The sequence below is a fragment of the Podarcis raffonei genome, chromosome 16 (assembly GCF_027172205.1).
Source record: "Podarcis raffonei isolate rPodRaf1 chromosome 16, rPodRaf1.pri, whole genome shotgun sequence".
NCBI lineage: Eukaryota > Metazoa > Chordata > Lepidosauria > Squamata > Lacertidae > Podarcis > Podarcis raffonei.
This window is the reverse complement of record NC_070617.1, coordinates 18267773-18294793: the sequence shown is the minus strand read 5'-3', so window position 1 is coordinate 18294793 and position 27021 is coordinate 18267773. Positions and strand designations below refer to the sequence as shown.

Sequence of the window (27021 nt, the reverse complement as noted above, 5' to 3'; positions counted from 1 at the left end):
ACCCCGCCCTCAGCTGCCAGGCTCCGCCTCACGAATCTCAACGATTGAGCCTCAAGAGACCTGGTGGTGATCTTGGGACCTGGCGAGAGGAATTCGGCAGGTGGGGGTGTTGCCCTCGGCCCAGTATACCTGGCAGTTCCCCCACTGCGAGAAGTGATGTTACAGGGAACCAGGCAGAGGGCCTTCTCGGTAGTGGTGCCCGCCCTGTGGAATACCCTCCCATCAGATGTCAAGAAAATAAACAACTATCTAACTTTTAGAAGACATCTGAAGGCAGACCTGTTTAGGGAAGTTTTTATTGTGTTTTTAATATTCTATTGGGAGCTGCCCAGAGTGGCTGGGAAAACCCAGCCAGATGGGTGGGGTATAAATAAATTATCATCATCATCATCATCATCATCATTATTATTTAGTATATAAGGACCCTTTGCAGAGAGCCGTGGTGCAGCTGTAGATTGCTGGATTTGTATGCAGAAGGTCTCAAGATGGGCATCTATGGGTGAAAGAATCTCACAGAACACATCTGGGGGAAAGCCTTTAAAAAAACAAAACAAAAAAAGACCCTGTAGAGCTGCTCCCAGGTAGAGGAAACCGGATGGAGTGACGATCACCCTACTCACTTTATCAAGGCTAAAATTAATCTGTGCCCCTCACCACTCACGTGCATCTCAGTTTTGGCTCCAATGCAGATCTCCTGGAATTGATCGAACACTGTAATTATTTTGTCATGAGACTCTATTATACCTTACTCCCCCCCCTTTTTTTTGCAGGGGTGGGGGGAGCATCCCTTCCTTGGTGAACATTCAAAAGGTTCTCAACACTTGTGAGGAAACCCGCTCTTGTGGCTTGTTGCACCTGGCTGGTTAGCTAAATCAAGGGAAAAGTGGAGATTAAGAACTTAAGGCCATTGGCCCATCTAGTCTGGCATCCTGTTCTCACGGTGACCAACCAAAGATATGAGGGGAAACCAGTACAGTGGTACCTCGCAAGACGAATGCGTCGGAAGACGAAAAACTCGCAAGACGAAAGAGTTTTTCGTTTTTTGAGTTGCTTCGCAAGACGATTTTCCCTATGGGCTTGCTTCGCAAGACGAAAATGTCTTGCGAGTTTGTTTCCTTTTTTCTTAAAGCCGCTTGAAGAGGTGCAGTTGCGACGGACCGTGCTTCGCAAGATGAAAAACCGCGCAAGATGAAAAGACTCGCGGAACGAATTAATTTCGTCTTGCGAGGCACCACTGTAAGCAGGACCTGAGCACAGGAGATTTCTCCTCTCCTGTGGCTTCCAGGGACTGGTTTTCAGAAGCATTACTTCTTCCAACTGTGGCGGCAGAGCATAGACATCATGGCTAGTCATCGTTAGCCAACTCTCCTCCATGAATCTGAACAATCCTCTTTTGAAGCCATCCAAGTCGGTGGCCACCACTGCCTCCTGTGGGAAGGAGTTCCATAGTCTAACTAAGTGCTTTGTGAAGAAGGACTTTCTTTTAACTCTTGAAGGTGTGTTCCACAGATGGGATTGACACTGCACATCTCAACTCCATTGTTTTCCACTCGTACATTAAGGTGTGGGGAACCTAAGGCCCCCCAGATGTTGCTGGACCACAACTCCCATCATCCTTGGCCACTGCCCATGCTTCCTGAGACTGATGGGAGTTTTAGTTCAGCCTCATCTGGCAGGCCAAAGGTCCCTCACTCCTGCTCTACAGAGTCAGGCATTCAACATATCTCCTTCTCACTCGGATCTCATTTTCATGGAGTTCTCAACCTGTGTCCAAGCTGTACCACTTCTAAATGAAGAGGGGGAAGATCTCCTATGATGGAACATTCTCTGCAAATAATTCCTCCCCCCCCCCCAAAATACAAGTGCTTCAGGGAAGAGGCAAAGCTGGAACTTGGCAGGCTAGATTTCTGCATGCAGAGACTTTCTAAATGAGGGGCATTTAGTAATGAGGGCATTTAGTCCAGGGACCAAATGCAATCTTTCGGGGGAGGTGTTGCTTGCTGTTTTGTCTGTGCTTTATTTGGGGCAGGGGGTTGGGGTATAGTGCTTTGCTTTGGGGGAAGGGTCCTGAGTATCACAATATATTTTTTGTCCGTGAAATGGGCAGCAGCCCACACCAGCTCCTTAGATTTCAAAATATGCCTCCGGGTGCTATAAAGCTTGGGAACCCTTCCAGCACAAACCATGAACCCAGAGTCTTTCCTATTTCAAACTGCTTCTGATTGTCTGGGTAAAGAAAAAATGCTTTTGTCTGCTCCAGCCTTAGTCAAATGAGAATATATACATGCATATCGGCAAATGTGCAACCCATTCCTTTCTTGATCTGCCCAGTGTTCCATGCCTCTCAAATTCTGGTTGAACTAGAATGATTTCTCAAGTTCATTCCAGATTTGGACCCTGTGCCACAACTTTTCAGCTGCAGCTTTTTTTTTTTTAACTGCACCCAAGGAATTTTGATGTGGCTGCAGTGTCCTCATACCAAGATGGTTCGGAAGCTGTTTACCAAGTCAGATCATTGGTCCCTCTAGCTCAGTAGTGCCTGCACTGGCTGGCAGTGGCTTGCCAGGGATTCATACAGAGACTCTTTCCAAGCCCTACTTGGAGATGCCACTGGGGATGGAACCGAGGCCCTCCTGCACAGAATCATAGAATTGTAGAGTTGGAAAGGACCACGAGAGTCATGAGAGTGCAACCCCCTGCAATGCAGGAATCTTTTGCCCAACGTGGGGCTCGAACCCACAAGCCTGAGATTAAAAGTCTCATGCTCTCCCGGATCACTGAGCTACAGCCCTTGTCCAGAGTTGGTCTTTTGTGTATTGCAACATCCACTTTCAGAGTATTGGAGGAGAAAGTCCCCGAGGAACTGAAAGGGATAGCAGACTGCGCATGGTTTGGACATTTTTAATACATAAATGGGACAAAAGGAGGGTTTCTAATGCCACCCAGAACTCTCCAATCCAATCCCAAAGTCAGATGAGGAGAATTTCAGAAGCATCGCTAACTCAGTGTCCACCTGGATGGGAACAGCGTGGACTCCAGACTTCGCCGTCTCTTTGACACCATAAGTGGGGTGAGGGGTTTGCATTGTGCTCCTTGTCAGATGAAGGCCAAACGCCCTGAGCTTTGGCGGCAACCCAGCCCCACACCAGCCACTGCTTTTCCTCTGAGAAGGCCTCATGGAGGATGTGAATCGCTGAGCACATTGTCTGGAAGGCGGGGGGGAAAGCTCAGAGGTTGGCGGGGGGGGGGGGGGAAGGGAGCAGAGCCTGTCCCAGAAGCAAGACAGAAAGTTCCTTGTAGTAACGCAGGAAAACTAGGTTAGCCCTGGCCGGATTTCACAGTCTGCCGTGAACCGTTGGCCGAGAAACAGGGCCGCACAGCATTTTGAACCACTTGCCATTGTTTTGGGCTGGGCCCCTGCCACAGGAAAGGACGTTAAAAGGCATTCCTCCTTCCCAGGGCAAACCATCAAGGCTCAGCTCAAAGTTTTCAGCTAGTGTATTTTTAGCCTTCGGGGGGTATTCCTGCAAGTTCCGATTCAAAGGGCTTGGTAGTGTGGCCACAAACTTCAGAGTCCCCTGGTGCAAATGCCAAGTCTTGCAAAAAGAAGAAATCTGGCTCCCCTTTTGCGCCCTTGGCAGCTGTCAGCATGCATCAATCTATCAGGTTTGAAGCCTTTCCCCATTGAAAACCTCCATGCCAGGAAGAGGTCCGCCTGCTAGATTTCAGCATGCCAGCAGCTATTTAATTTCTGCTGCTAAAGGGAGAGGAACAAGGGCCAGTAAAAATGTTGGCAACCCTGCCTCTGCTACAAACAAACAAGGTTCCCTTGCACTGGGAACTGTGCCTCAGTCTTCCACCTGGAATATGGGGATAACAGCAAGACCAGAACTGGTGTAAGGGTGACAGCAGCCTGCTGCACTTCCAATATGATGCACAAATGCTGGTTGTATATGGGTATAATAGAGAGTAATGTATCCATAATGGAAGGAAGGACGGCCTTTTTGCAGAGGGAAAACCCCTGTTATTCTCCATCCCCCTCCCATGGGGGGGGGAAAGGCAGCTGATGGGCAGATCCTGCACAGAAGAGAGCGAGAGCGCTCAGCTCTGTAATGAGAAGGGATGAGCGAAACAACCTCCTCACCATTTGCTCACTGAGTTACGAATCCAGCATAATAAACCTTGAGGAAAACCCTCTCCTATTAGAGGGCTTCAAAGTATCTTCGGAGCTTCGTGCTTGCGTTACCCAAATGCATCTTGCAAAGGCTGCACACGTCACATGCTGCTCTTTTCCTCCCCTCGCGTTGCAGCGTCACATCTCCTGAGTCACCCTTCCCGGACTACTTATTATTACATGTGCTTTCCAGCCTGAGGGCCACATTGCCTCCTCTGCAGCCGTCTGGGGGCTACCTGCCAGTTTGGGGCAAGGAGATTTGATTATTGTAACTCGCTCTACGTGGGGCTGCCCTTGAGACTGACCCAGAAACTCCAGCGGGTGCAGAATGCCGTGGCAAGACTCCTTACGGGTTCCTTGCCGCAGGATCACATTCACCCGGTGCTATACCAGCTGCGCTGGCTCCCAGTGGAGTACAGGATCACGTTTATGGTGCTGGTTTTAACCTTTAAAGCCGTATACAGCCTAGGTCCCTCGTACCTACGGGACCGCCTCTCCTGGTATGTCCCACGGAGGACCTTAGGTCTTCAAACAAAAACATCTTGGAGGTCCCGGGCCACAGGGAGGTTAGGCTGGCCTCAACCAGAGCCAGGGCTTTTTCAGCTGTGGCCCCGATCTGGTGGAATGCTCTGTCACAAGAGACTAGGGCCCTGCGGGACATGACATCTTTCCACAGGGCCTGCAAGACAGAGCTGTTCCACCAGGCCTTTGGCCAAGGCACAGTCTGACCCCTTCCTTTGGTAATCCTCACAGAACTCTAGCCCAATGGTTGCCATTAATTTGATTTTGAATGACTTTAGAATGAATTGATTTTAGAATGCTGTGTTACTTTTATTGTTAGCCGCTCTGAGCCCGGCTTCGGCTGGGGAGGGCGGGATATAAATAAAAATTTATTATTATTTTTTTTATTAAGGCAAGAGGCTAAAAGTGGGTGGAGCTATGGATGTGGCTCTTGCCCTACGCTCAGCTGAAGTCAGGTGTTTGTCTAGCCTTCACCTTAGGGAAATGAGACACTCCCGCAACTCAAGGGCACATTCCGGCCAGGCAAAAGCACGAGGATGGGGTAGAACAGGGCTGGTAAGGGGTGTGGTCTGAGGAAAGGGTATGGTCTGGAAAAGGGCCAAATCAAGAGGCCTAGAGGCCTGCAGGTTTACAACGGTAGATTGGCAGGGAGCCACAGCTCAAATGGATTGGCTCCCTTTGGCAAATAGTTCGAGCGAAACCAACACTCCTCACATGCAAATGGGACGTTTTTATTTCCTTTAGAAATTAAAGGGCAGCAAACAACTGAGCACGTGCAAAGGTAGTGGGGGTTGGCTGCTTAGGGGAGATCCACACCACACATCCAAAACACATTGAAAGCTCATGGTTCCTCCCAAAGAATCCTGGGAGCTGCAGCTTGTTAAGGATGCTGGGAACTGTAGCTCTGCAAGGAGGGGGAACTACGGTTCCCAGGGTTCTTTTGGGGCAGCCTTGTGCTTTAAAGGTGCATTCGATGTGCTTTAAAAGTATGGTGTTGATCTGCTCTTCGTCCTGCAACCATGCAAGCACGGAAAATATTCAGTTCATAATCCATCTCTGTTTGAGTTATGAAAAGAGACCCAAATCAGGGCTCACGACACCCTGACTTACAAACCTACCAGATTTGACTGACCAATCAACTAATTTCAAGTTTCAGTTCCACCACCAGCAAAGGGGGGAATGGAAGTGAGTAATCTCCAGGCAAAGCCTGAGGAAGCTCCTTGTTAGCTTCACTTCAACTGCCAATGCAGCTTGTGAGCCAGTCTCAGCCAGATCGGAAGTGCCTGTAGCAGCTGCCCTCCCCACCTGTGGGAAACCCCGTTTCCAACTCTAGCATTCTTACCCCTTCCCTGATGTAGCAAGGCCTGGCATCTCCTGCCAGGGCACTGAGAGTGCTGGAAACACCTCTCTGTTGGTGCCTGCAATTACTGATCCTGATAGCCAACACTACAGTCACCAAGAGCCTTTTAGAACCTGGTTCACAAACCGTTGCTTGAATCAGCCCAAAGCCCATAAAGGGCTCTGAGGAAGCATAGAGTTCAAGGGCAGGGGGCATTGTGCAAAGCAAGAGCACAGAGTATGTCCCAGAGGATTATTGGATAGGGCTGGCTCACGTACCCCTTTCTTTCCTTCCTGGTCAACAGGACAGTCAGATTTTCCCTTGTTCCAAGAGCCCTTCCCTCCATAAAAGAATTTGGGGGGCAGATTGTGCTGGTTTCCCCCCACCCCAGCATACATATACTTCATCTCAGGGGTTCTCTGGTGTGAATTCTGCCCCCTATAAAAGTCCACATCATCTGCCCCCACTGACTGCAGTGCTTGACAATTTTATATCTAGATCAGTCATCCTCAAACTCGGCCCTCCAGATGTTTTGGGACTACAGTTCCCATCATCCTTGACCACTGGTCCTGTTAGCTAGGGATGATGGGAGTTGTAGTCCCAAAACATCTGGAGGGCTGAGTTTGGGGGTGCTTGATCTAGATGGATATAGATGGATGTACCCACTCTCTGACCCACATATCTGACACCCCACACAGCTTTACATGACCATCTCAGACCATGTGGCTGAGAGAGCTGGATCCTTCCTGCAAGCACAGAGAGGAAAGATTCCAGACTGAGCTCTGTCTTCATTTTCCCACATCCGACCAGATGCAGGAGCTCCAGCCTTTATCAAATTAAACCTGCTCCTCTCCTCCGCATCCTTCATTCCCCTGCCTCACAATTCCAGCTCCGGCTACCCAAGCATGAAATGGAAAGCCAGCTTCCTTCGGAATCCACCCAGAATATCATGCAGAGAGACAGTGGAAGGGGAAAATCCACCGACGCTTAATTTCATGCAACAATCGCAACTTAGCGTAATGTGTGGGGAAACTCCCCAACATGCGACGCACGTGCATTTAAATTCTTCCTCATTAGATCTTTGCAAATGAACCAGTGTGGAATTGGTTCATTCGTTTACAGGGCTCCGGCGAAAAAAGCCGGGTATCCATGCCTGTCTCACTCCATTTACATCTCTAAAGGGTTTCCTGGCTGGAAAGCCCACTCAGAACAAGAAGGGGGAAAGAGAGCAATGCTTCTACACTCTGTGTCTGCTTCTGATGCTTTCAACAAGGAAGCTCCCGCCAAACCAAAGACACACATGTTCTTACTCACACGCCTCTCATTATTCCACGAGAAATTATGGCTTTCAGACAGGGAAATGTTACCTGGTGGCTCAGCGTAACCCAGATCTCCATTGTCTTGGCTCGGTTGTATCGGAAGCACAACGCCAGACTCTCCCCAGATCAGGTCCAGTCGCGGTTGCTACAAAACCGACCTGCTCTTCCCAGCCGTGCGGAAAGGAAAACCCCCTCCGTCAAAGCATATCCCTGTGTCATAACAGCCAGCCTAGCTCCGCGAACATCCCTGGCGTTGCCATAGCGACGGCTTACCTCCAGCAGCGGTCCAGGGGCTCCTACTCTTGAGATCTCTCCAGCGTCAGCCGTGCAGAAAGGACCTGCGAGAGATTCCCAGTTCAAGTTCCAGATGTGGGGGTCGGACCGACGGACAGATGGGGGTGCTCATCCCCCACAGGGGGCTCATCGTGTGGCTGCTGAGAGATAAAGAAGAATATGAATTCATCGCCTTCTCTCCGACGAAATCTGCCGCCCAGCCAGATGTTTCCCTGTAGCAGCCAACAAGGCATTAGAGCAGCTCATGAAGGCAGCCCTTGTCCCCGACACGCCCAGAACAAGGCGAATGATCTGATCCCGGCAGTTTCCTTTGATCAAGCTTCACACTGAGCGTGCGGAGTAAATCATGTTTTCCCCGAGTCACAATTCCATGCCCAGTTATGAACGGGCAACATAAGCATCCCGGATCCCCAAACCACCTGCAGATTCTTTGCAAAGGGATAGCAGGTGCTTGTTTTTATTGGGGGAGCGAGGAAGAAGAGCCCACTGTGCAGAAGATAATTACTTTAATTATATATATGCATTTTTCGACTCGGTATTTTTAGCCTTCCCTGCGTTTGTTGGCGACTTACAAATAAACGAAATCAAGCACGTGCAATATTCAACTGAAACTGAAGTGCAATTCATCACACAAAGACCACTCGTGCATTGCACAGGCAGATGATGTTTCAATTTCCCCCTCTCCTAAAGACCTGAGCAGCTGCAAAGGCTTTATTGATACTAATGCTAGGGTCCCCAAAGTGGAGTTCGTGGGCACCTCTGTACCCTCTGATACCAACTTGGCACCAGAAAAGCCCCTTTTAAATTTTTTGCCCCAAAGACACGATCATTACAAAAGAAGTACAATATTTTATCTATATGTGTACAAATAAAACATAAGTATAATTCCATTTTTTTGGAGGGATTATTTGTTTTTGGGAAAGATATTGCCTGTTCTTTCGCCTGCGTTTTATTTGTTATGGGGTGCCTGAAATGGTTTGCCTACTTGGCAGAGTTTCTTGCGCTGCAAGTGTTTCTTGTGAAATATGGGGGTTTTTTAGGAATAATTAAATAATTCTCCAGGGTTTCAGGCAGGGGTCTCTCTCTCTCTCTCAGCCCTGCCTGGAGATGCCAGGGATTGAACTAGCGACCTTCTGCATGAACATAGCAGACAACTGCATCTGGGGGAGGGCTAATCCAGAATTGCCCCCACCCTGCCATGCTGGGAGTTCTCTCTGTTGTGCCAGAGGGACCTTCCATTATTGCATTTTGTACCTGGGAATGCAACCAAGGAGCCCGACAGATCCGTGTATATTTGGAAGGGAAGGAATTGGGGGAACAGGACCCCCCCTTGCCCTCCACAACAAGATGCCAAGATTAAAGGGCTTTCTTCAGTCCCCTTTCAAGATGTATCCAACTGACAAGGTTATCACTCACCCAGCTGATTAGTTCATCATACGACCGATGGCTGGGATTACGGAGGTAGTGGCCCTTCTTCGTCCCCTGTGAGGACTTGCAGCTGGGACTTTTCAGGGAGAGATTTGAGTGTGCAGACCCCTCCACATTCGCACCATGAAATGCAGGGCTCTGAAATGCAAAGCAATATATTCGCATTATAGATCGCCAAGGATATCTAACTGTCCGATTCTAAGACCGCAAGCTTTACTTTCAGAGAGAATTAGTACAGTTTCTTACTGTTAAGATCCATGTTGTTGTTTTTTAATACCTGAATTTCTTTGCCCTTGGGGATCAGATTCAAGAAGGGGGGGGGGGAGGTAAACAAACAAACAAATCAACCAGCTATCTCCCGGGCTCTTCACTGATCCAGCTGCACACCATGCATAATTGTATACCGCTTTCAAGGATAGGAAAGAGCCTCTTGCCTCTGACCCCAGGGAGGGGCTGCAGTTGATGCACAGCACAGACAGTGATGGGACAGAGGGACTAAGGGTGCAAGTCAGCGGAAGGAAGCCTTGGATATTCCTGGTAATATTTAGGATATTTGGGGAGGGATAGTACCTCCGGTGGGGGACATGTCGCGCTCCTTCTGAGCAGGGGTGCTAACTTGAATAAAATACTGTGGGGCCCAGATAAGCCCCACCCCATATAACTGATCACATGATGCAGTGCATAAACACTATTTGAATGGGAATGCCCATCAACTTTGTGGGGGCCCAGCTCCCTCAAATACTTTATTGTGGAGGCCGAAGCACTCATGGCCCCTAGGAGTTGGCTCCTATGCTTCTAGGGTGGTTTGTCCACCTTTCTACAGAAGGCTAGTTTCCACACATACACACACACAAAACACACACACGCCACTTTTCTATCTTCCATCGAGGCAAGCAAAAGGCAGGATCAGCATTGTAGGACACATTCCAGCCAAGCAAAGACACTCCAGGAGGGTGTGAAGCAAACTCAGTGAGGAAAGTAGCCTGGGCAGAGTCCGGAGGGCCTAGAAGGCCTCAACAGACACCTCGGGCCTAAGGTTCCTCACCCATCACTTAAGGGGGGGAAAAAGACATAATAAGTCTATTAACCCTTTTCAGCCGCGATACTGAAACTAAACCTCCGCATTAAGAGGCACTCTACCTCTAACTACCCATTGCTGGGGGCAAACTGGGGGTGAGGGTTGCTGCCTTCATGCTCCAGTGGTGGGGTTCTGCCTGGTCACTGCCGGACACAAAACTCTCTGTGGGGTCCCCTCCTCCTCGCCATGCCATCCGGCCCAATCGCCAGCCCTCTCCCCCAGTGCCAAATCAACAAAACTACCCAAAGGGAAGGGAAGGATGAAGCTGCATGTCCTCCCCCCTTGTTTTTGTTCAGAAGGGTCAAGCAGAGGAAGAGCAGGGCCAGGAGGCCAGTGGGGTTGGGGGAGCGACTGTCGGCACCAGCAAAGGGGTGGGTGGGCCCTGGGAGGTCGCCTGACAAAGCCTGCTGCAAGCACCCAGCCCTGAATCTTACAGGAGCCTCAGCAAAGGAGGAAAGTGGCTGGAGAGTGGTGCATATTTTTCCTTTAAAAAGAAGCAGCAGCAATCGAGGCTTCTCTCTCTCTCGCTCTCTAGGCCGCAACCCAGCCTATGAAGATGCTTGTTGCCCAGGGCCGGAAATGAAAGGAGAGATAACGTCTTAGGAAAGATAAAAACCATGGAACAAAACAAATCTTCAGGTCTGACAGGAATATGTACAGGACAAACTGGGTTGAAGTGGAAATGCAGCAGCCACTTTCGTTGAGCTGATAATCCACCCACCACGCAAACACATCCATCTGGAATCTCTTTCTCTCTTTCCACACGCACAGACACTCTCATAGTCTCGTAGAACTGCAGAGTGGGAAGGGACCCTGAGGGTCCTCTAGTCCAAGCCCCTGCAATGCAGGAATCCCAGCTAAAGGCCACCCAACCTCTGCTTCCAAGGAAGGAGAGGCCACCACCTCTCTTGGGAGTCTGCTCCTTTCACGTAAGTTGAATCCATTGGTATGGGTCCTACCCTCCAGAGCAGGATAAAACAAGCCGGCCCCATCTTCCATGTGACGGCCCTTTAGATATTTGAAGATGGCCGTTGTAGCTCCTCTCAGTCTCCTCTTTGTCAGGCTAAACATGCCCAACTCCCTCAACGGTTCCTCATAACGCTTGGTTTCCAGACCCTTGATCATTTTGGTTGCCCTCCTTTGCCCACACTCCCAGCTTGTCAAGATCCTTCTGAAATTGTGGTGCCCAGAACTGGACACAGTATTCCAAGTGTGGTCTGACCAAGGCATAATAGAGCGGGGACTATTGCTTCCCTTGATGAGGACACTATACTTCTGTTGATGTAGCCTAGAATAACATTAGCTTTTTTGCTGCTGTATCACACTGTTGTCTCTCTCCCTCTCTCCTTCTGGTAGGGCTGGCATCTCTCAACCCCCCACCTCCCCTCCAGTTTCCTAATGTCTTGCCCCATCATTCCATCTCCATGGTGGGATGTGGGGGGGAAAGAACTGCACTTGTGCAGTGTGTGCTGGTTAGTTTTCCCTTCCGGTAAGAATGGAACTGGAAAAGCTGCCTGCCTGAAACCCCGAAGAGCCATTGCCCGCAGACTGTCTCGCCAGAGTGGTGCATGCTCTGGTTATCTCCCACTTGGACTACTGCAATGCGCTCTACATGGGGCTACCTTTGAAGGTGACCCAGAAACTACAACTAATCCAGAATGCGGCCACTAGACTGGTGATTGGAAGTGGCCGCCAAGACCATATATAACACCAGTCCTGAAAGACCTACATTGGCTCCCAGTACGTTTCTGAGCACAATTCAAAGTGTTGGTGCTGACCTTTAAAGCCCTAAACGGCCTCGGCCCAGTATACCTGAAGGAGTGTTTCCACCCCCATCATTCAGCCTGGACAGTGAGGTCCAGCTCCAAGGGCCTTCTGGCAGTTCCCTCATTGCGAGAAGTGAGGTTACAGGGAACCAGGCAGAGGGCCTTCTCGGTAGCGGCGCCTGCCCTGTGGAATGCCCTCCCATCAGATGTCAAGGAAATAAACAACTACCTGACTTTTAGAAGACATCTGAAGGCAGCCCTGTATCAGGAAATTTTTAATGTTTGATGTTCTATCATGTTTTAAATATTCTGTTGGGAGCCGCCCAGAGTGGCTGGGGAAACCCAGCCAGATGGATGGGGTATGAATAATAAATTATTATTATTGCCAATCTGCACAGACAACCCTGAGCTAGGTGGACCAACAGTTTGTCACAGTCTTCTTCGTATGCATAAAGTCCCAGGTTCAACCCAGCTGATGCTGGGAAAGACTCTGACCAGGGATGAAGCAGAATATCTAAGTGCACAGGATCACAGTGTCCTTATGACCCTTGGCAGCTTTAGCCTTGTCCTTTTAATTATCCCAGTGACTTGAAATGTTTTATACTGTGATGACAATAAAGGTATCTGATTTCATTTGCCTCCGGACCAACATCCTGCAGATACCCCACTGCCAGTCAAAGTCAAGAAAACTAAGCTGGATGGGCGGACTCTGTAGAAGGCAACTTTCTATGTTCTCAGGTTTCTTGACTCTTTAACAACTTGCCCCATCATTCCACCTGCATGGTGGTGTGGGAACCATGGAACATGTGCCCATTACACAGCTGTTTTTTAAAGGGCTGGCTGGCAAATTTTACCAATGATTTATTAAGTAAAAGCAAAGGCACACCTAGGATCCCTTGCACCCCTGGCAGCCCCACCGGGGGGGGGGGAATCACTTTACAGCAATAGCCTTAGTAGGAATTACTTTATTTTATGTGGCCCAAGTACAGTACTCAAAGCATCTTGTGTGAGGGCTAGGCAAGAAAGAAGAGCCCCCCAAAATTGCACACTTTTGTGCCACAATGTGAAAAGGATGGGAAGCTTCTGCTATGTTTGATCTCGGCATGAGAGCAGCAGCACGTTGCCGCACACCTATATGTCATCAACTCCACAGGTGATTTTGGGGAGGGAGGCTGTGCCACCAAGCAGGTGCTGGTTTCACCAACCCCTAGGTATGCCTTGGAGTGAAAGATGTGAAGACTTGCAAATGCTCACCTTAGCACAGGGTCTGTTGTCCCTACCTCTGCAAAAAACCTGCACCACCAAGCTTCTGCTTCTCTGTAAAGGTATGTTCACATTAGCAGCTTAAATGTAGTGAGGTCATTACCCCATGATCTATTTGTTGCCTGCTCTGCTCCCAGATATCTAGGCAGGTAACCATCAGTTCTGTAATGTTTAAGCAAACCGGTTAAAGGGTGTGTGTCCATTAGTGAGGTGTCACACACACACACACCCCGGCTGCATTTCAAGCTACATTTGCACAGTGATGTCAAAGAGGGGGCAGATGTGTCTTCACACACAACCCACATGACTATTTTGGGGTTTCCCTGCCCCCCAATTTCCCCCACAAAATTCCTACTCATTGAAGCATCGCCTGTGCATGTGCGAAGGAAATGTCCCCATTACCACTTGTTCCACATCCAGTTTTCTAGCTGGATTGAAACTGGCTTGAGAAAAACACACACACATATCAAACACAGCAGAATTTATCAAGAAGCGACAGGATCGATAGGGAAGGCGGCTAACGGCGTATGAGTTCAAAAATTAGCCATGGGAGCCCACAGCACAAGGTAAGTAGGCAGTAATGGAAGCAGCCCCTAAGTGGCAGTAAAGGAGCAAGCCCCTTGCCCCACTTTGCCAGGATTCAGAGCTGGCCTCTTCCCACGGAGCTCTCTGTGGCTTAACATACTTTGAGCTCATGGGCTTAAGAAGCTTGGACTTCAAGCTGGGTCATGCTATGAAAGGGTTCATTTGCAGCAGCAAAATCCAAGCAGTCTTTCCCAAAACTCACCCCTCTCTCAAAGCTCGCAACAAAGACACACCTTCCTGAGAGAACCTAGCTGGCTTTCGTGCTGCGTTATATAATGTGCCTAAATGAAAGCCATGGTTTGGGCTAGGTGTTGCAATGGAGCTTATTTACAAGGAAATGAAGCAAGGCTTTACTAAACATGAGCTGCTAGATGGGCTCAGATCTTGCAAGGAAGGAGCAGGTCTGTGCATAAATCTCAGCCAGCCTTGCCCGTTCTACAGGAAGGAGGTCAAAACAGATGTGACCTCCAGCATCCACCACACCACAGTCCTGCTGCTACAGGAATTAAAGGGGGGGGCAGGGAAGAGGATATCCCCATTGTCTCTGCAAAGCAAGCTTCTGAATAGAATCACCAACACTTAAAATCCAGCTCAGTCCTCTCCTCCTCCTGGCTGCTTGGATTTCACCAGGCAGCCTTCCCCCCACACTTGCAGCATTGCGGAAGTGTCCGTCCTCCCCGCCGCCCGCAGATGAAACCCAAAGGTCTGACAGCCCACACCAAATTAGAATTTGATGGCAGCAGGCACGTTATACTGTAGCTTACAGCGATCTTTCTCATGCGCTAAGTGCAAGCAGCCGCACATCAGGCTTCAAGCACACAGGAGTTTGAAACCTAGCATCCTTCCACTCAGCCATGCCACTTCTTCAAACCTTTTTGCGCACCCTGATGCCACAGCCATGCCAGTGAGTGCACTGTTTTGCACCACAGGTGATGCGCCATGTAAACCGCACCAAGTCAGATCGTTGGATCAAGTCGGACCACTCGCCAGTCAAGCTCAGAAATGGTTACACTGAACTGTAACAGCTCTCCGGGATGTTTTTCACATGTCAGAGGCTGAACTTAAGGCTCTGGCGCTGAACTGCAGACCTTGCACAACAGATTTTGCAACTTGTCCCCCCCCCCCCCGCTCCCATGCAAGTCTGGGTGCTGAGGCTTGCTTGCACATCACCATGCACCCCATGGGTTTGCATGGAGAGCCACGACAGCCTCTTCCCCACCACATCCACACATTCAGGGCCCATCTGTGGAAACTGCACAGACTGCATTCCATCTGCGCTCCATCTGTGCGGAGAACGGTACAAACACATTGGAACTTGCCCAAAAACAAAGCCAAGCCCTCCTGCAAAGGAAGAAAAGTTAGTGCTTCTTCGCAAAGGGCACAGATTTCATACGACAGGATTCCCGGAGGCATCCCCAACAAACTCACGTGGCTGGTCTGCGGGCTGGTCTTGGGTCCAGTTTTCGCTCCCTTGGAGGTGTTTGCTCTTTGCACAGCTGGAAAAATGAAAACAGAGGCTGCAAAGGGTGTGTGGGAGGCGAGCTTCCTCTTGGCTCCCCTTTTCCTTTGCGAAACCGATTGACCGTGGACTTTAAACAGTCCCTCCTTCTTAGCCACCCTGGGAGAATTAGCGCTGCTGCGAACTCGCTGCCAAGTTGCCTGCCAACCGGGCTCTGCCGCCTGGCACTTCCATGCTCCCTTGGTGGCTGCTTGAAAGGCCTTGCACAACTTCGCCAGCGAGATAAACACTCCAGAACTCTGTAAGAGCCAACCTCCAACTCGCCGTTTATCACATAAGCCGGGGAGTCAGTAGCGCGCGCACACACACACACACACACACACAGGCACACACACATACACACACACTCCCGTCCCAAGGCTGCCAAATCCAGGCCAGGATTTATGAGGAAGGCTCGACCACAAAGGGTTTTATCTTTGGCTTTTAGATAAACGGTCCCAAAGTAGCTTGTGAGTTTCTTGGGGCAAAGGGGAGGGGAGGAGAGAGGAATCAAACAACAGGCCTTCTCAGCGATGTTTTCTGGACCATGAAAAGCAGGAGGTGCCGCATCATATGATCGCAGCCTATTAAGTGAGCAGCAGCAGATTCCAAGTCAGAACCGGCAAACAGACAACAGGGGCTGTGCCCTCGAAAGCAAGGAGCAGAAGAGGCCACCCACCACCAGGGTCATCTAGTCCAACCCCCTAAAATGCAGGACCCCAGGCTGGTGCCCTCCAGACGTTTTGTGGCCATCAGCCCCCAGGCGGCATGGTGAAAGTTCAGGGATGGTGGGTTCGCAAGTCCAGCAAGATCTGAAGAACAGCAGCTTGGTAAGGCTGGTCAAGGCCATTCAAATGCTGCAGCAAGAAAAGCCTGATCTTGTAGGATGCTATGAATTATGCACACACGTATCGTTGCCCTTCTTTTGCATAACTGAGTCTGCACTTTTGCCTGTTTTGGATAATTTATTCCACCTTTGCAAGTCACAGGGCAGAAGAAAGAGCTGTGCAAGGCGACGCCACCCTCAGCTATTGCAAACTTTGTTCCCGTCATCCCCACTGGCTTTTGTGTTGGGCTTTGCTAACCGGGTCTCCTCCTTTTGGACTGCAGCTCCCATCAGCCCCAGTCACCATGGCTGTGCTGGAGGGCATGCAGTTGGCCAAAGCTTTCCTAATATTTGAACTGGCATTGCCTGTCTGCTTCTAGGGATGAAGGAGAGATTCAGTTTTGTTTGGGTTTTAGTGAGAAGCGACCTGATTTGCACTTCTCAAACACTTGTGCAAAGCAAAACATAATTACAGTATTCATCAAACTTTGCACTTCCCCAAATGTTGTGATGCAGTTCTCCAGCCAGTTTGTATAAAAATGCCTAATTATTGGAAAGTGTGCCTTAAAACACATACGTCCGTGAAAGTATTTCATTATATAAGAATATATTGTTTGACGGAGTGTGTGTATTAGCCAAAACTGCGTCCCAAAACGTGTATATTTGGAGAAATGGGCACTGAAATGCTGACAACTTTTCACAAGGATTAAAAAAAAAAAATATCCAAGATGCTGCAGAACTGTGGAGAAATGAACTTTCGACTGGAAAAATGAGAAACAGAGAGAAACTGAAGTGGATAGATTTGTTGGCCCTCATTCCCTGCTCCTGATAATGGCTTTATTTCTCTGGAAACAGAAAGCTCAGATCACAAATGTGTCCTGGGGTCTCTTCCCTACCTGATATATTTGAACATGCCAAGATGAAGCCTCTCCAATGAGGCTGCAGGGGCACTTATTTGCTGTAGGCAAACTTCCAGCTGGTAACCAAATTTTGCCATGGCCTTTAACACCCTTCCAATGAGATGTTCAGTGTTCTGAAAGAGCTATGTCCCATTCTCTTGTGAACCATAACTTCCTGTTCATTTGTTGTTTATGCTGTTAAAAAACACTATAATATTTTCATGCTGCAAGTCGGAGCTCAGTGGCTCTGATTGTTCCCAGCCTGCATATCAGGCCAGGAAGCGACCAGCTCATGGGTCCAGTATGGCTCAGGAGGCCTCTTCATCTGACCCTATGGACTCTTGCCAGACCTCACCCCTCACCAGCCCACCTGAGTCAAAAGTTGATCTGTTGCTCCACCCACTATTGTCTCTGGTCCCGCCCCCGCAAGCATGCAGCCCCGCCCCACCCAGGAAGGTTGCTCATAAAGGAACAGAGGCTTTGGTCAGAAAATGGTTTCTGACTCTTGCTGTAGTTGCTATCAAGCAGAGACAGTGCAAGGCAAAAAACCTAGTAGTGTAGCTTGCTGTACTACGAGACTTGGAATTGAATTTGACCTGGGAATACACATACCCTAACTCATATCATAGGGAAAACAGGGTTGGAAGCAGGAATGCTTCTGAATACCAGGTGCTGGAAACTGCAGGAGAGGAGAGGGCTCTTGTGCTTGAATCGTGCTTGCAGGTTTCCCACAGGCATCTGGTTGGCCACTGTGAGAACAGGATGTTGGACTAGATGAGCCATTGGCCTGGTCCAAAGTTTCTTACATTCTTAAGGTTTACTGGAGAACAGCATAACAATCTGGACAGGCACCATCTGGAAGCAGTTCCAGATCCCTTTGTATCAGCCTTTGCCGCCTTAGAGCCTTCAAAATATTTTGGACTAGAGTCCAATGGAGTTGTACTCCAAAATATCTGGAGGGCACCAGGTTCCTGGTGGCAGCGTTACAGAATGAAGCCTTGGAGAAGGCAATCCTGACCTCTAGTGGCCACAACTTCTAAATGCACAAGAGACAGTCTATAACATGGGTAGGGAAACTTAAGGCCCGGGGGCCAGATCCGGCCCAATCGCCTTCTAAATCTGGCCCATGGACGGTCCAGGAATCAGCATGTTTTTACATGAGTAGAATGTGCGCTTTTATTTAAAATGCATTTCTGGGTTATTTGGCGGGCATAGGAATTTGTTACCCCCCCAAAAAAAATATAGTCTTGCCCCCCACAAGGTCTGAGGGACAGTGGACCGACCCCCTGCTGAAAAAGTTTGCTGACCCCTGGTCTATAATATATACTGTATGTTCAAAGGTCTAGGCTGGAACACCCATAAGGCAACTGGGGATGGTGGGAGAGGTGCCTTCTCGCTCATGGTGTACATACACCTTCCTGTCATTTTGCTGACGGTGCTTAATAGAGATTGCAGTGTAAGACATCCACGAGGCATGGAAGAGTTTGCCACAATTAGGGTTGCCTTATTTCAAAAAGTGAAAATCCAGACACAAAAGTTGTTGAGCTTTTGGGAGCAAAGCTGTTGATCAACTTTGGCAAAATTGCAAAAAATAAAAAACGTTTTGGAGCTAATTTAAAGGAAAATCACCAAAAACGTCACTGCCGCTGTAGGTAGTCATATATGCACCCGGATTTTCCCTGACATTTTTTGCGATTTCCACCTAGACACTACTTCCGACTGCAGTATTCCAGTTATGTCAGGAAATTCCGGACGTGTGGCAACCCTACCCACAATACTGGGCCAATGAAACTGAAGGAAGAATTTATTGCAATTGTCAAATGATGTCTGCCATTGCAGTGCAGATATTGTTTTCGAAAGCTGGAATTGGGTAGGGTCACCGTTCAATGTGAACTGAATTGAATTTCTCTTCGATCCTTAGTTTGGGCTGATGGAATTTGAGTTCAACATCATGTAGGATCTGGAGGGCCTGAGTTTCTCCTCCTCCTGGTTAAAAGCTTCTCCAGGTTGGGGGTTTGGGCAGGGGCAGAACTGTAACTGGAGCAGGTTTCACCTTGTGCCGGCTCACAGCCATTTCAGAAATGATTATAAATATAAAATTAAAAGCCGTCATAAAAATTTAATTTGGCTTGGTGGCTTTCTAGAACGTTAATTAACACTTATGGGCGTCCCAGAGCACAACTGTGTGAAATCCTTTTTAACCGTCAAGAATTGATTGAACCTGGTACCATCCATGGTCATTAGGCCTGACCTGGGTGCGCTTCTAATCACAGTATGCCATATTTAACATTTTTATAAAAATACCCAGGTATAGAAGAACCATTTTATGGGCTCATTTCATGTCTTACCTTCAAATATTTTAAATGGCAGATTGGCTCGAGACCCAGACAGACGTGGTCCGTGTTAACTGTGCAGAGGCCAATCTCTTGTGTTCTTTTCTGGATGTTTCCATCAGGGGCTCAAAGAACACATAATATATCCTCTTCATGGCAAGTTTTCTGCTTAATCTTCAGAGAGCCTCCTGAGTTCCTTCCTCAAGGGGACTGATGAATTTATTGCCACAATATCTGTGGCCCAAATATCTGAAGTTGTACCGTATTGGCCTGAATATAAGCCACACCCGCAGATAAGCCGCACCTTTAAAATTTGGGGGGGGGGGAGAGAAAAAAAGACAATACCCGAATATAAGCCGCTCCCTTAAAATTGTGTTTTATGCTGGTGCTGGTGGTCCTAGGAGCTATGTGCTGCCATGGCACCTGCCATCTTTCCTCACTGGAAGTCCTGTAAAAGCCAATTTTTGCAAGATCACGAATTTAAGCAGCACTTTTAACTTTTCACTGTCGGAATTTGGAGAGAGAAAAAAGTGTGGCTTATATTCAGGCCAATACGGTACTTGCTGTGATCATTAGCTTATTTTTAAAAATAATCAGCTTTTGTTTTGTTTGTTCTTGACCAAAAATCATTGCAATTTGTCTTCTTACAAGTCAGTGGACGATAATGAATATCTGACTGACCAACCATGGAAGTCCACAATATGCTCAAGTGCCTTTGTTACTTTGCGTGGCTGGGATATGTAGCTGACATGCGCTGCGGCCTCCTCGTGTTCGGCTTTTGGGAGGTTGTCCTTGAGGTCGCCCTGACTGAAAATGATTTCCCCACCCTGCATTACATATTCATTTTGCGAGTCAGTCTAGGGAGGCTGCAAACCTGCATTACGTTGTTGCTGGTTTTGGTAAATTGATGCCTAGGCCGAGTCTGACATCAGCGTAGCGATGTAATCTACTTCAGGAGCATTTCTCCTCTTGTGGATTTGCTTTTGCCTCTCACCCCCCCCCCCACTTTTTGCCAGTTTCTAGTGTGCAGCCCCCCAGGAGGTCACCGGTGAGGAAATATGGAGCATCCTCTTCTCATGAACTGGCAAGGGCAAGGAGCCAAGGCCCCGCTCTCCCAGGAAGGCCCACTTACATTAAAGGCCGTGAAGCCCCACTTCCCAGCTTCGTACCATAGATTAAGATACCACAGTGGTGTCCGACGCAAAAATGAAGGAAGACACAAAAGGCTGGTTTGGTAGACATTTTTAAAGTGTATTTGGTTTAAGAAAATACAGGAGCACTACTGCCACATGAACAGCAAACGCAGGCCGCAGCAGAGGTCAACAGCACAAAAAACTCCCTAACAAAAGCACTGGCTTCCCCCTGGAGAATTGTTTTGGGTTGTTGAGTCTTGCTAGAGAGGGGGGCATCTGAGAGAAAGAGAGCAATGACATGGGTGGGTGTTGAATCGGGGTGAAACTCTTGCGAAGACAAAAACCGAACAAGAAGCAAGATTGCAGCTGGCAGCAGGCAGGCACGTTTTCGGTTTAGTGTTTTAATTTTGCACCATGCCCTACCCCCACCCAAATTAAGGCAAGAGAACAGGCGCATTGCAACACACAGCACAGGTTTTGCTACGCTGCTGCCCCATCGAGGAGGGTGCATTGCAAGCTACTGGCAAGCTACTGGCAAACGAAGCTGCCCAGAGGTTCCTGAGGAAAGTTATTTGCCTGCAATCCAAAGCCGCATGCAAAGATATATGTGCGCATGGAAAAGGTGCCCCCCGGTCCCATCATACACCTCACTCTAGTTCCACAGTGGAGAGCATTTTTAAAAAACTGTCTACAAGGGGGGGAAAGATTTGAACTGTGGGCCACAGGGAAAGTGGCTGCTGTTCAAGGGTGAAGGGGGGATCCCTGTCTGAGACACACACATGTGAGAGGGGCAGAGGCTAGGGCAAAATCAGAGCCCCTTCAGAACTCCCTCAAAACTCTGAAGATTTCTCTAGGTCCTATTAAGAAGCTCAGAAAATTTGTGGATCCTTGAGAAGTGACCAGATGGCTCTGGCTAAAGGGATCAAGTGGGATCTTTCTCAGAGCACCCAATATTGCCAGTCTGTATGTACAGCTCACTCAAGAGCTCACAATTCAACAGGGCCCAATTTAGGGTAGATCAGGGGTTGCCAACATGATGCTCTCCAGGTGGTGTTGGGACTCCCATCAGCCGCAGACAGTACAGCCCATGGTTGTGGATTATGGGGGTTGCCATGCCACTTTAGGTCCAGGCTAGAGAGGAACCATGCAGGATGTGCTTACAGACCCAGAGTCCTAGGCCTACTCACAAGTAGGGGGTCTGTGATACTCCTTCACTGCCTGTTAAGAATGTGCTTGGGAGGCCAGAGTATACAAGGCCCCACTTGGGCCTTCCATTTGCTAGAAGCAACACAGGCCTCATTCCCCCACCTTGCTGAACTCTCTCTGCGCTATTGACCTTGTTTCTGTATCACGTTTTGGACCGAGATTCTCTGTGCCTGACCCTGCTTGTGTTGAGACTTCACTGCAGCCTTAGGTGACTTAGATCCGGTGTGTCTTCCAAACTTAACGTGAGACACACATCTGAAAACTGAGGAGACCCAACTGTCTACTGCAAGAGAAGGTGGCCTTTTTGAATCCTCGGCTGGGCAGGGAAGAGAAACAATATCTGCAGACAGGACTCCACCAACAGGAGACCATGGTGGGAATCCAGCCTTAGTTGGAGACAAACAAGGGCCTCAAGGCTGACAGGGGCTGCCCCATGCGCATCAATGGGAGTAAAAGCTCCGTGGGGTGGCCCCACTTTGGAGAGAGGAGACTTTGTTGCTGGGCACTACGGCTTCCCTGACTGCTCTGATTTCACAAAGGGGTGGGGGCTAAAAAGACATAGAAAACTCCCCAAACCTATTTGGTGCTTTAGCTAGGAAGCTTTGTAGCTCAACAGCCCGTTTAGGGCATCGTAGTCAAACTCAGGCACAGAAAAAAAGCTGGTCCCAGAACTGAAATCAAAAGGCACTTTTCCCCGAACGTTCACTACACCTTCCCGTAGCCCTTAAAAAGGCAACCAAAACAAGAGCACTGGCTACAGCAGCCATCTTTCAGCAAGGAGCTGCCATCCTTTCCTTCTGGGCTGCCAGTCTGGCAAAGACCATCCTTGCCAAGGCACATCGCGGCTACCACCCGATACACACCCACCCCTTTCTCCCTCAAAGCGCCGCAAAAGAACAATACAGTACATAAATGTCAACCCAACAGCATTTATATTGGCTATTATAGCATAGCAGTTGGCTGTAAGGAGGAGGGGAGGAGGGATAACAGCAGCTGCAACTCGAGCAAAGCAAGGCAGAGAGGCAGAGAGAAAAAGCTTTGGAGAGAATTGTTTTTGGACCGGACAGCTGTCAAGCCCCAGCTGCCAACAGCCTTCTCTTACAATGCGGGAATCTTACATGCTTGTTTGCCAAAGGAAGGTGGTTTCAATTTTTGAGCCAAAACATTTCCTTGAAGCAAAAGTGGGTGTTAAGTTGTCATGTGCACCCCCAAAACTGTCAGGAGGGGCATCAAAAGTACACATTGGGACAAGTATAGTATATGAGCTGTTTTGCGTGGTGGGAAGAGCTAAATCTAGATTTCTTCATTTAAAGGCACAAATGTGGATGCAGTTCATCTGAATTTGGTTCACTCACACCGGCGATTATTTTGTATTTATTCTGAGTGGGTGAAAAGTAGGGGTGCAAACTAAATTTTAAGATGAAGCGGATTTATAATCCCGGTCAGTTTAAGGGCTGTTTTGCATTGTAACTGCCTTAGAGGGCCTCATGAGCATCGAGTAAAACAGCCTGACAACAGACATTGGATTAAAGTATGGTACATTTCCTGTCCAGGATCTCAGACCAGAATTTAGACTGAAATTAATGTGGGTTTTATTTGAAAGAAGAGTCTCACATTGACACTGTAAACAAGGCTCCACTCTGAACCAAGAGAGTGTCTCTATGAGAGTCAAACTGTTTTACCTCAGGTGTGGGGACTAACTGTGGGTTACAGCTGCTGTTAGCCAAGAGTGGCTTATGAGTATAATTCATCTTTAGTGTATTCCCACAGGGAAACAGCAAGTGCAAAAATCCCTCTCAGAGTTTTGTCCCTAGGGGAGAATAGGAAACCAAGAGGGCCTCGTCTCTGTTGGCTGTTTTTTTTCCCCTTTTACACACAGAAACCTTTGGTATTCCAATGAAAAATCTCTATATATATCTCTATACATATACACACCCCTATGTTAAGGAGATACTAAAGTAAAACATTTCCCCCCCTCCTTTTTGGCACCAATAACTCAAATTTCTTTGGCTTGGTTGTGGTTTTTTTTAAAGCTTTTCTTTTTGTTATAGAAAAAAAAATTCTTAAAAAACCCCTGAAGCATCTTTAGCATTTATATATATTTTTATATATCTCAATATGTAATAATAAAGTATAAATTCCTGCAGTAGAAAATAACTCCTTTTATAAACGTTTCTTCTGTGCATGTAAGGAATAAGTTGCTTTTTGTCTAGCAGGCTGTGAGCGTTGTCGGGGAACAGCGGCAGGTTTACATGATGCTGCAGTTTTGAGGGCCCTGGAGGGAGACACACACAGAGAAAGATTTTTATTAATAAAATTTAAACTAATTAGAAGCTTTTTTTAAACAAAGGGAACTCAAACCCCCGCCCACAAAAAAAACATACATTAAAATATACATATAGGCTCAGTCAAAATTCTGAGGAAAGAAATCGTGATGACTTAGCCAATGTTCTCCTGCAGGTTCAGCACCTTCCCCTCCAAGGAAAGGACAAAGAATTTGGGGGATTTTTATAGTTCAGAAGGTGACTGAGGAGAGACATGGAATTCCAACACCACAGGGAGAAAGTTGGACTCTCCCTCATTGCCCTGAAATAACCCAATGGTTATTGCAAATCACACCTGGTCCTTTATTCTTGCAAGAGGTCAAGTAGTTTCACTGTTCACAATATTTTTATTGCCTGCATCAAATCCCTTTTTCTTTAGCAAAAATTCATAGAAGTTGAGATAGATGCTGAAAGTGCTTGAAGCCTAAAGCTGATGGTGCCTGTACTTTGTGGTGTTGCAATAAGATTGAGAGATTCTGGAAGACAGTGGGCAGCTCAGTTAAGTCCGACCCTGCATTATTCTTAGGGACGGACAAATCCATCAGTTCCAGATTTTATTTTTCAAATATTAAATTTAGTTGTCCACATTTGGACATCAGTTTTCTTTCTTTAAAGTAACCACAAAGAAACTGATAAGCATTTCTCTTGATACATTCTTTTGTATGGAATTTCCCCTAAAGTGTGGATACACTTGGCAAGCAATTCTCCTTAATATAATTTTAATTTTATTTGCATTAACAGTGGCATTTTATGTATTATTTATTGCATTTATATTCCACTGTTTTCTCCAAGGAGCTAAAAGTGCTGTACATGGTTCTCTCCCTCCTTGTTTAATCCCCACAACAACCCTTTTGGACAGGTTTGGCTGAGAGGCAGTGACTGGCCCAAAGTCACACAGCCAGGGGAAGATTTTAACTCTGGTCTCTCAGGTCCTCGTTCAACACTAACCACTGCACCACACTGCTCCCACCTTTCCCATATATACACAGCTTTGTAAACATTTTTTGGGTTGTCAATTGCAAGATTAAATCAAACACAAATTTCAAAGGGTAGTTGTGTATCAAATTTGCCCCCCCCCCAACTCTGAATTAGGTGGGTTTATATAAAAAGGTGAACCAACTTTCTCCCCAATCTAGTCATTTTCATTATCACTGAGTCCCCTGTGTACATCACTTGGGAATTTCTATGCACCTCAAGCAACCTGATCTGGTTTGTTAAAACAGCTGCCACATTTCAGTCGCCTCCAATAGTCTTAATCCACCATCGCTTAACAAACAGGTGCAGAAACATGGTAGAAGCATTCATGGCAAAACTGACCGATTTCATTCATATAGAGAAATACAAATGGACAGCATCTGTCGTTTGGGGAAAGCCTTGTGAGGCCTTTTTAAAGTTAGACGAATTCTCCGCAGTGATAATAGACACGTAGGGTTGTAGCAAACTGGGTTCTACTCAGAGTAAACCCACTGAAATTGATGGGCCTAAGAGAGCCATGCCTGTTAACTTCCATGGGTCCACACCGAGTTGGGCTGTGCTCTTTTTTTTCTTACTCTTTTTTTGCTGTTCTGCTAGGGTCTTGCTGGAAGCATTTGGGAAATGTTATTTCACACTTGGCCTTGTGTGTTTTCAAGGGTCTCCAGACATTAACAGTTGACAATGCCACAACAGATGCTACAGTTAATGATGGGACTCCCTCCTCCCTGCTGATTTCCCCTAAATTCTGGCCCCCAAAAGCTCAACCCACTGACCTGCTGGCGTGGGCTGGAATTGCCCAGGATGTAGGTCCGGGGGAGCAGGTTCTCCCCAAGGCTGCTGCCTCCGGTACGGTAGCTGCGTGTGATGGTGAGGCTGGAAGAGGAAGAGCCAGAGGACAGGGTGCTGGTCGCAGCGTTGGTGGTACTGGCCCCCTTGTCTGCCGGCTGCCCGCAGGTGCCACAAAGCACAGTGCGGGAACGCAGGTTGTACTCGCCTGGGTCGCCAGAGCCGCTGCAGTGGCTCTAGAGGAGGAGGAAGATCAGAAGCTGAACCACACAGAGAACAGGCATGGGGAACCAATCGGCCTGCCTGGGGCTGCTGAGACGCTCGGCTCCAGGCAGGATGGTGGTTGCAGTCCACTGTCGGGAGTGCCACAGCTTCCCCATCTCCAACGCAGAGACAGAATCACCGAAACTTTCGATTAGAAGCGGGAAAAAAGTTTTGAAGGATAGCAATGGATGTTTTATTTATTCTTCTGAAGGGAAAAAGCAAAAGCCATGCACTAGGTTATGATTTGGGATCTGCGTATGTGCCTAACAGTGTGCAATTGAAAATTTTGCAGCAGATGTTTAGAAAGCTTTTCAGAGGAGGAATTAACCCTATGGATGGGGAGATTTGAAAGGGAATATTAAAAAAAGTATGCAAATTAGTATCTTTTTAGCAATCCTTTAGAAGCAGGAAGGTGATATACGGGAGGAATTAAAAGGGTGGAGAACAGCTGGTCCACCAGGGGGTCTAATTTGGCCGAAGAGGCCAATTCCCCTATACCTCAATTACCTGTCCATCAACTGAGAGCAATGTGATATCAGCTGATGGAGGGGAGGGGAGGGTTCAATTCTGCATTGGCTGTGGGTGGCTGCAGCGGCAGAGCATATGCCCGCACTGCCCAGGGCAGATGCGCTTCCGAGGGGGGCGGGGCGGGGCGGGTGCCCTCCCAGGCACGGAATAGCCGCTTGGGTGCCGGAGTGAGCCGCCCATGTCGGACATTCGGTGTGCTGCCCGCCCGCCACTCCCAAGCCTCCCCCACCTGTAAAAATGAAGGGGCCACAGCTCCCCCCTTCCCCCGACGGCTCGGGGTAGGCTTGGGAGTTGCAGGCAGGCAGTATGCCAAATGTCACCCCCCCCCCCCAGCAAAGAGCTTAAAACGAATTATAGGTGATTACATCCATGTGGACCAAACTGGCTTTATCCCAGTTTGGTCTCCTTTTGGAAATTAATAATATTAAGTATTAATAAGTATTATTGTTAGAAGTAGTAGTAAGCAGAAACATCCTTAGCA

At 48.2% G+C, this 27021-nt stretch overlaps 3 protein-coding genes across 12 annotated transcripts in view; all 3 read right to left on the bottom strand.

Annotated features, from left to right (window-relative positions):
* Nucleotides 1-19447, bottom strand: part of SEMA4A (semaphorin 4A) — a 70574-nt gene extending 51127 nt beyond the window's left edge. For 2 of the 8 annotated variants that reach the window (XM_053368247.1, XM_053368248.1), the window contains exons 1-3: nucleotides 15197-15576; nucleotides 9046-9214; nucleotides 7628-7785 (exon numbers count right to left, since the gene is read on the bottom strand). The gene's annotated coding sequence lies outside the window, so the exon portion shown is untranslated. Of the gene's footprint in view, nucleotides 1-7402; nucleotides 7565-7627; nucleotides 7789-9045; nucleotides 9215-15196; nucleotides 15577-19339 lie in introns of those variants that run through there. The other 6 variants (XM_053368253.1, XM_053368254.1, XM_053368249.1 and 3 more) reach the window with 5 other exon arrangements.
* The window catches only part of LOC128403475 (ras-related protein Rab-11A-like), a 211216-nt gene that overhangs the window by 30468 nt on the left and 153727 nt on the right, over nucleotides 1-27021 (bottom strand). The gene's annotated exons all lie outside the window — the stretch shown is intronic.
* LMNA (lamin A/C) overlaps nucleotides 23748-27021 on the bottom strand; it is a 79819-nt gene continuing 76545 nt past the window's right edge. For 2 of the 3 annotated variants that reach the window (XM_053368265.1, XM_053368262.1), the window contains exons 11-12: nucleotides 25736-25978; nucleotides 23748-23938 (exon numbers count right to left, since the gene is read on the bottom strand). In XM_053368265.1, the coding sequence (XP_053224240.1) occupies nucleotides 23912-23938; nucleotides 25736-25978 (270 nt within the window). In that variant the 3' untranslated portion in view covers nucleotides 23748-23911. Of the gene's footprint in view, nucleotides 23939-25735; nucleotides 25985-27021 lie in introns of all 3 variants that reach the window. The other variant, XM_053368263.1, reaches the window with a different exon arrangement.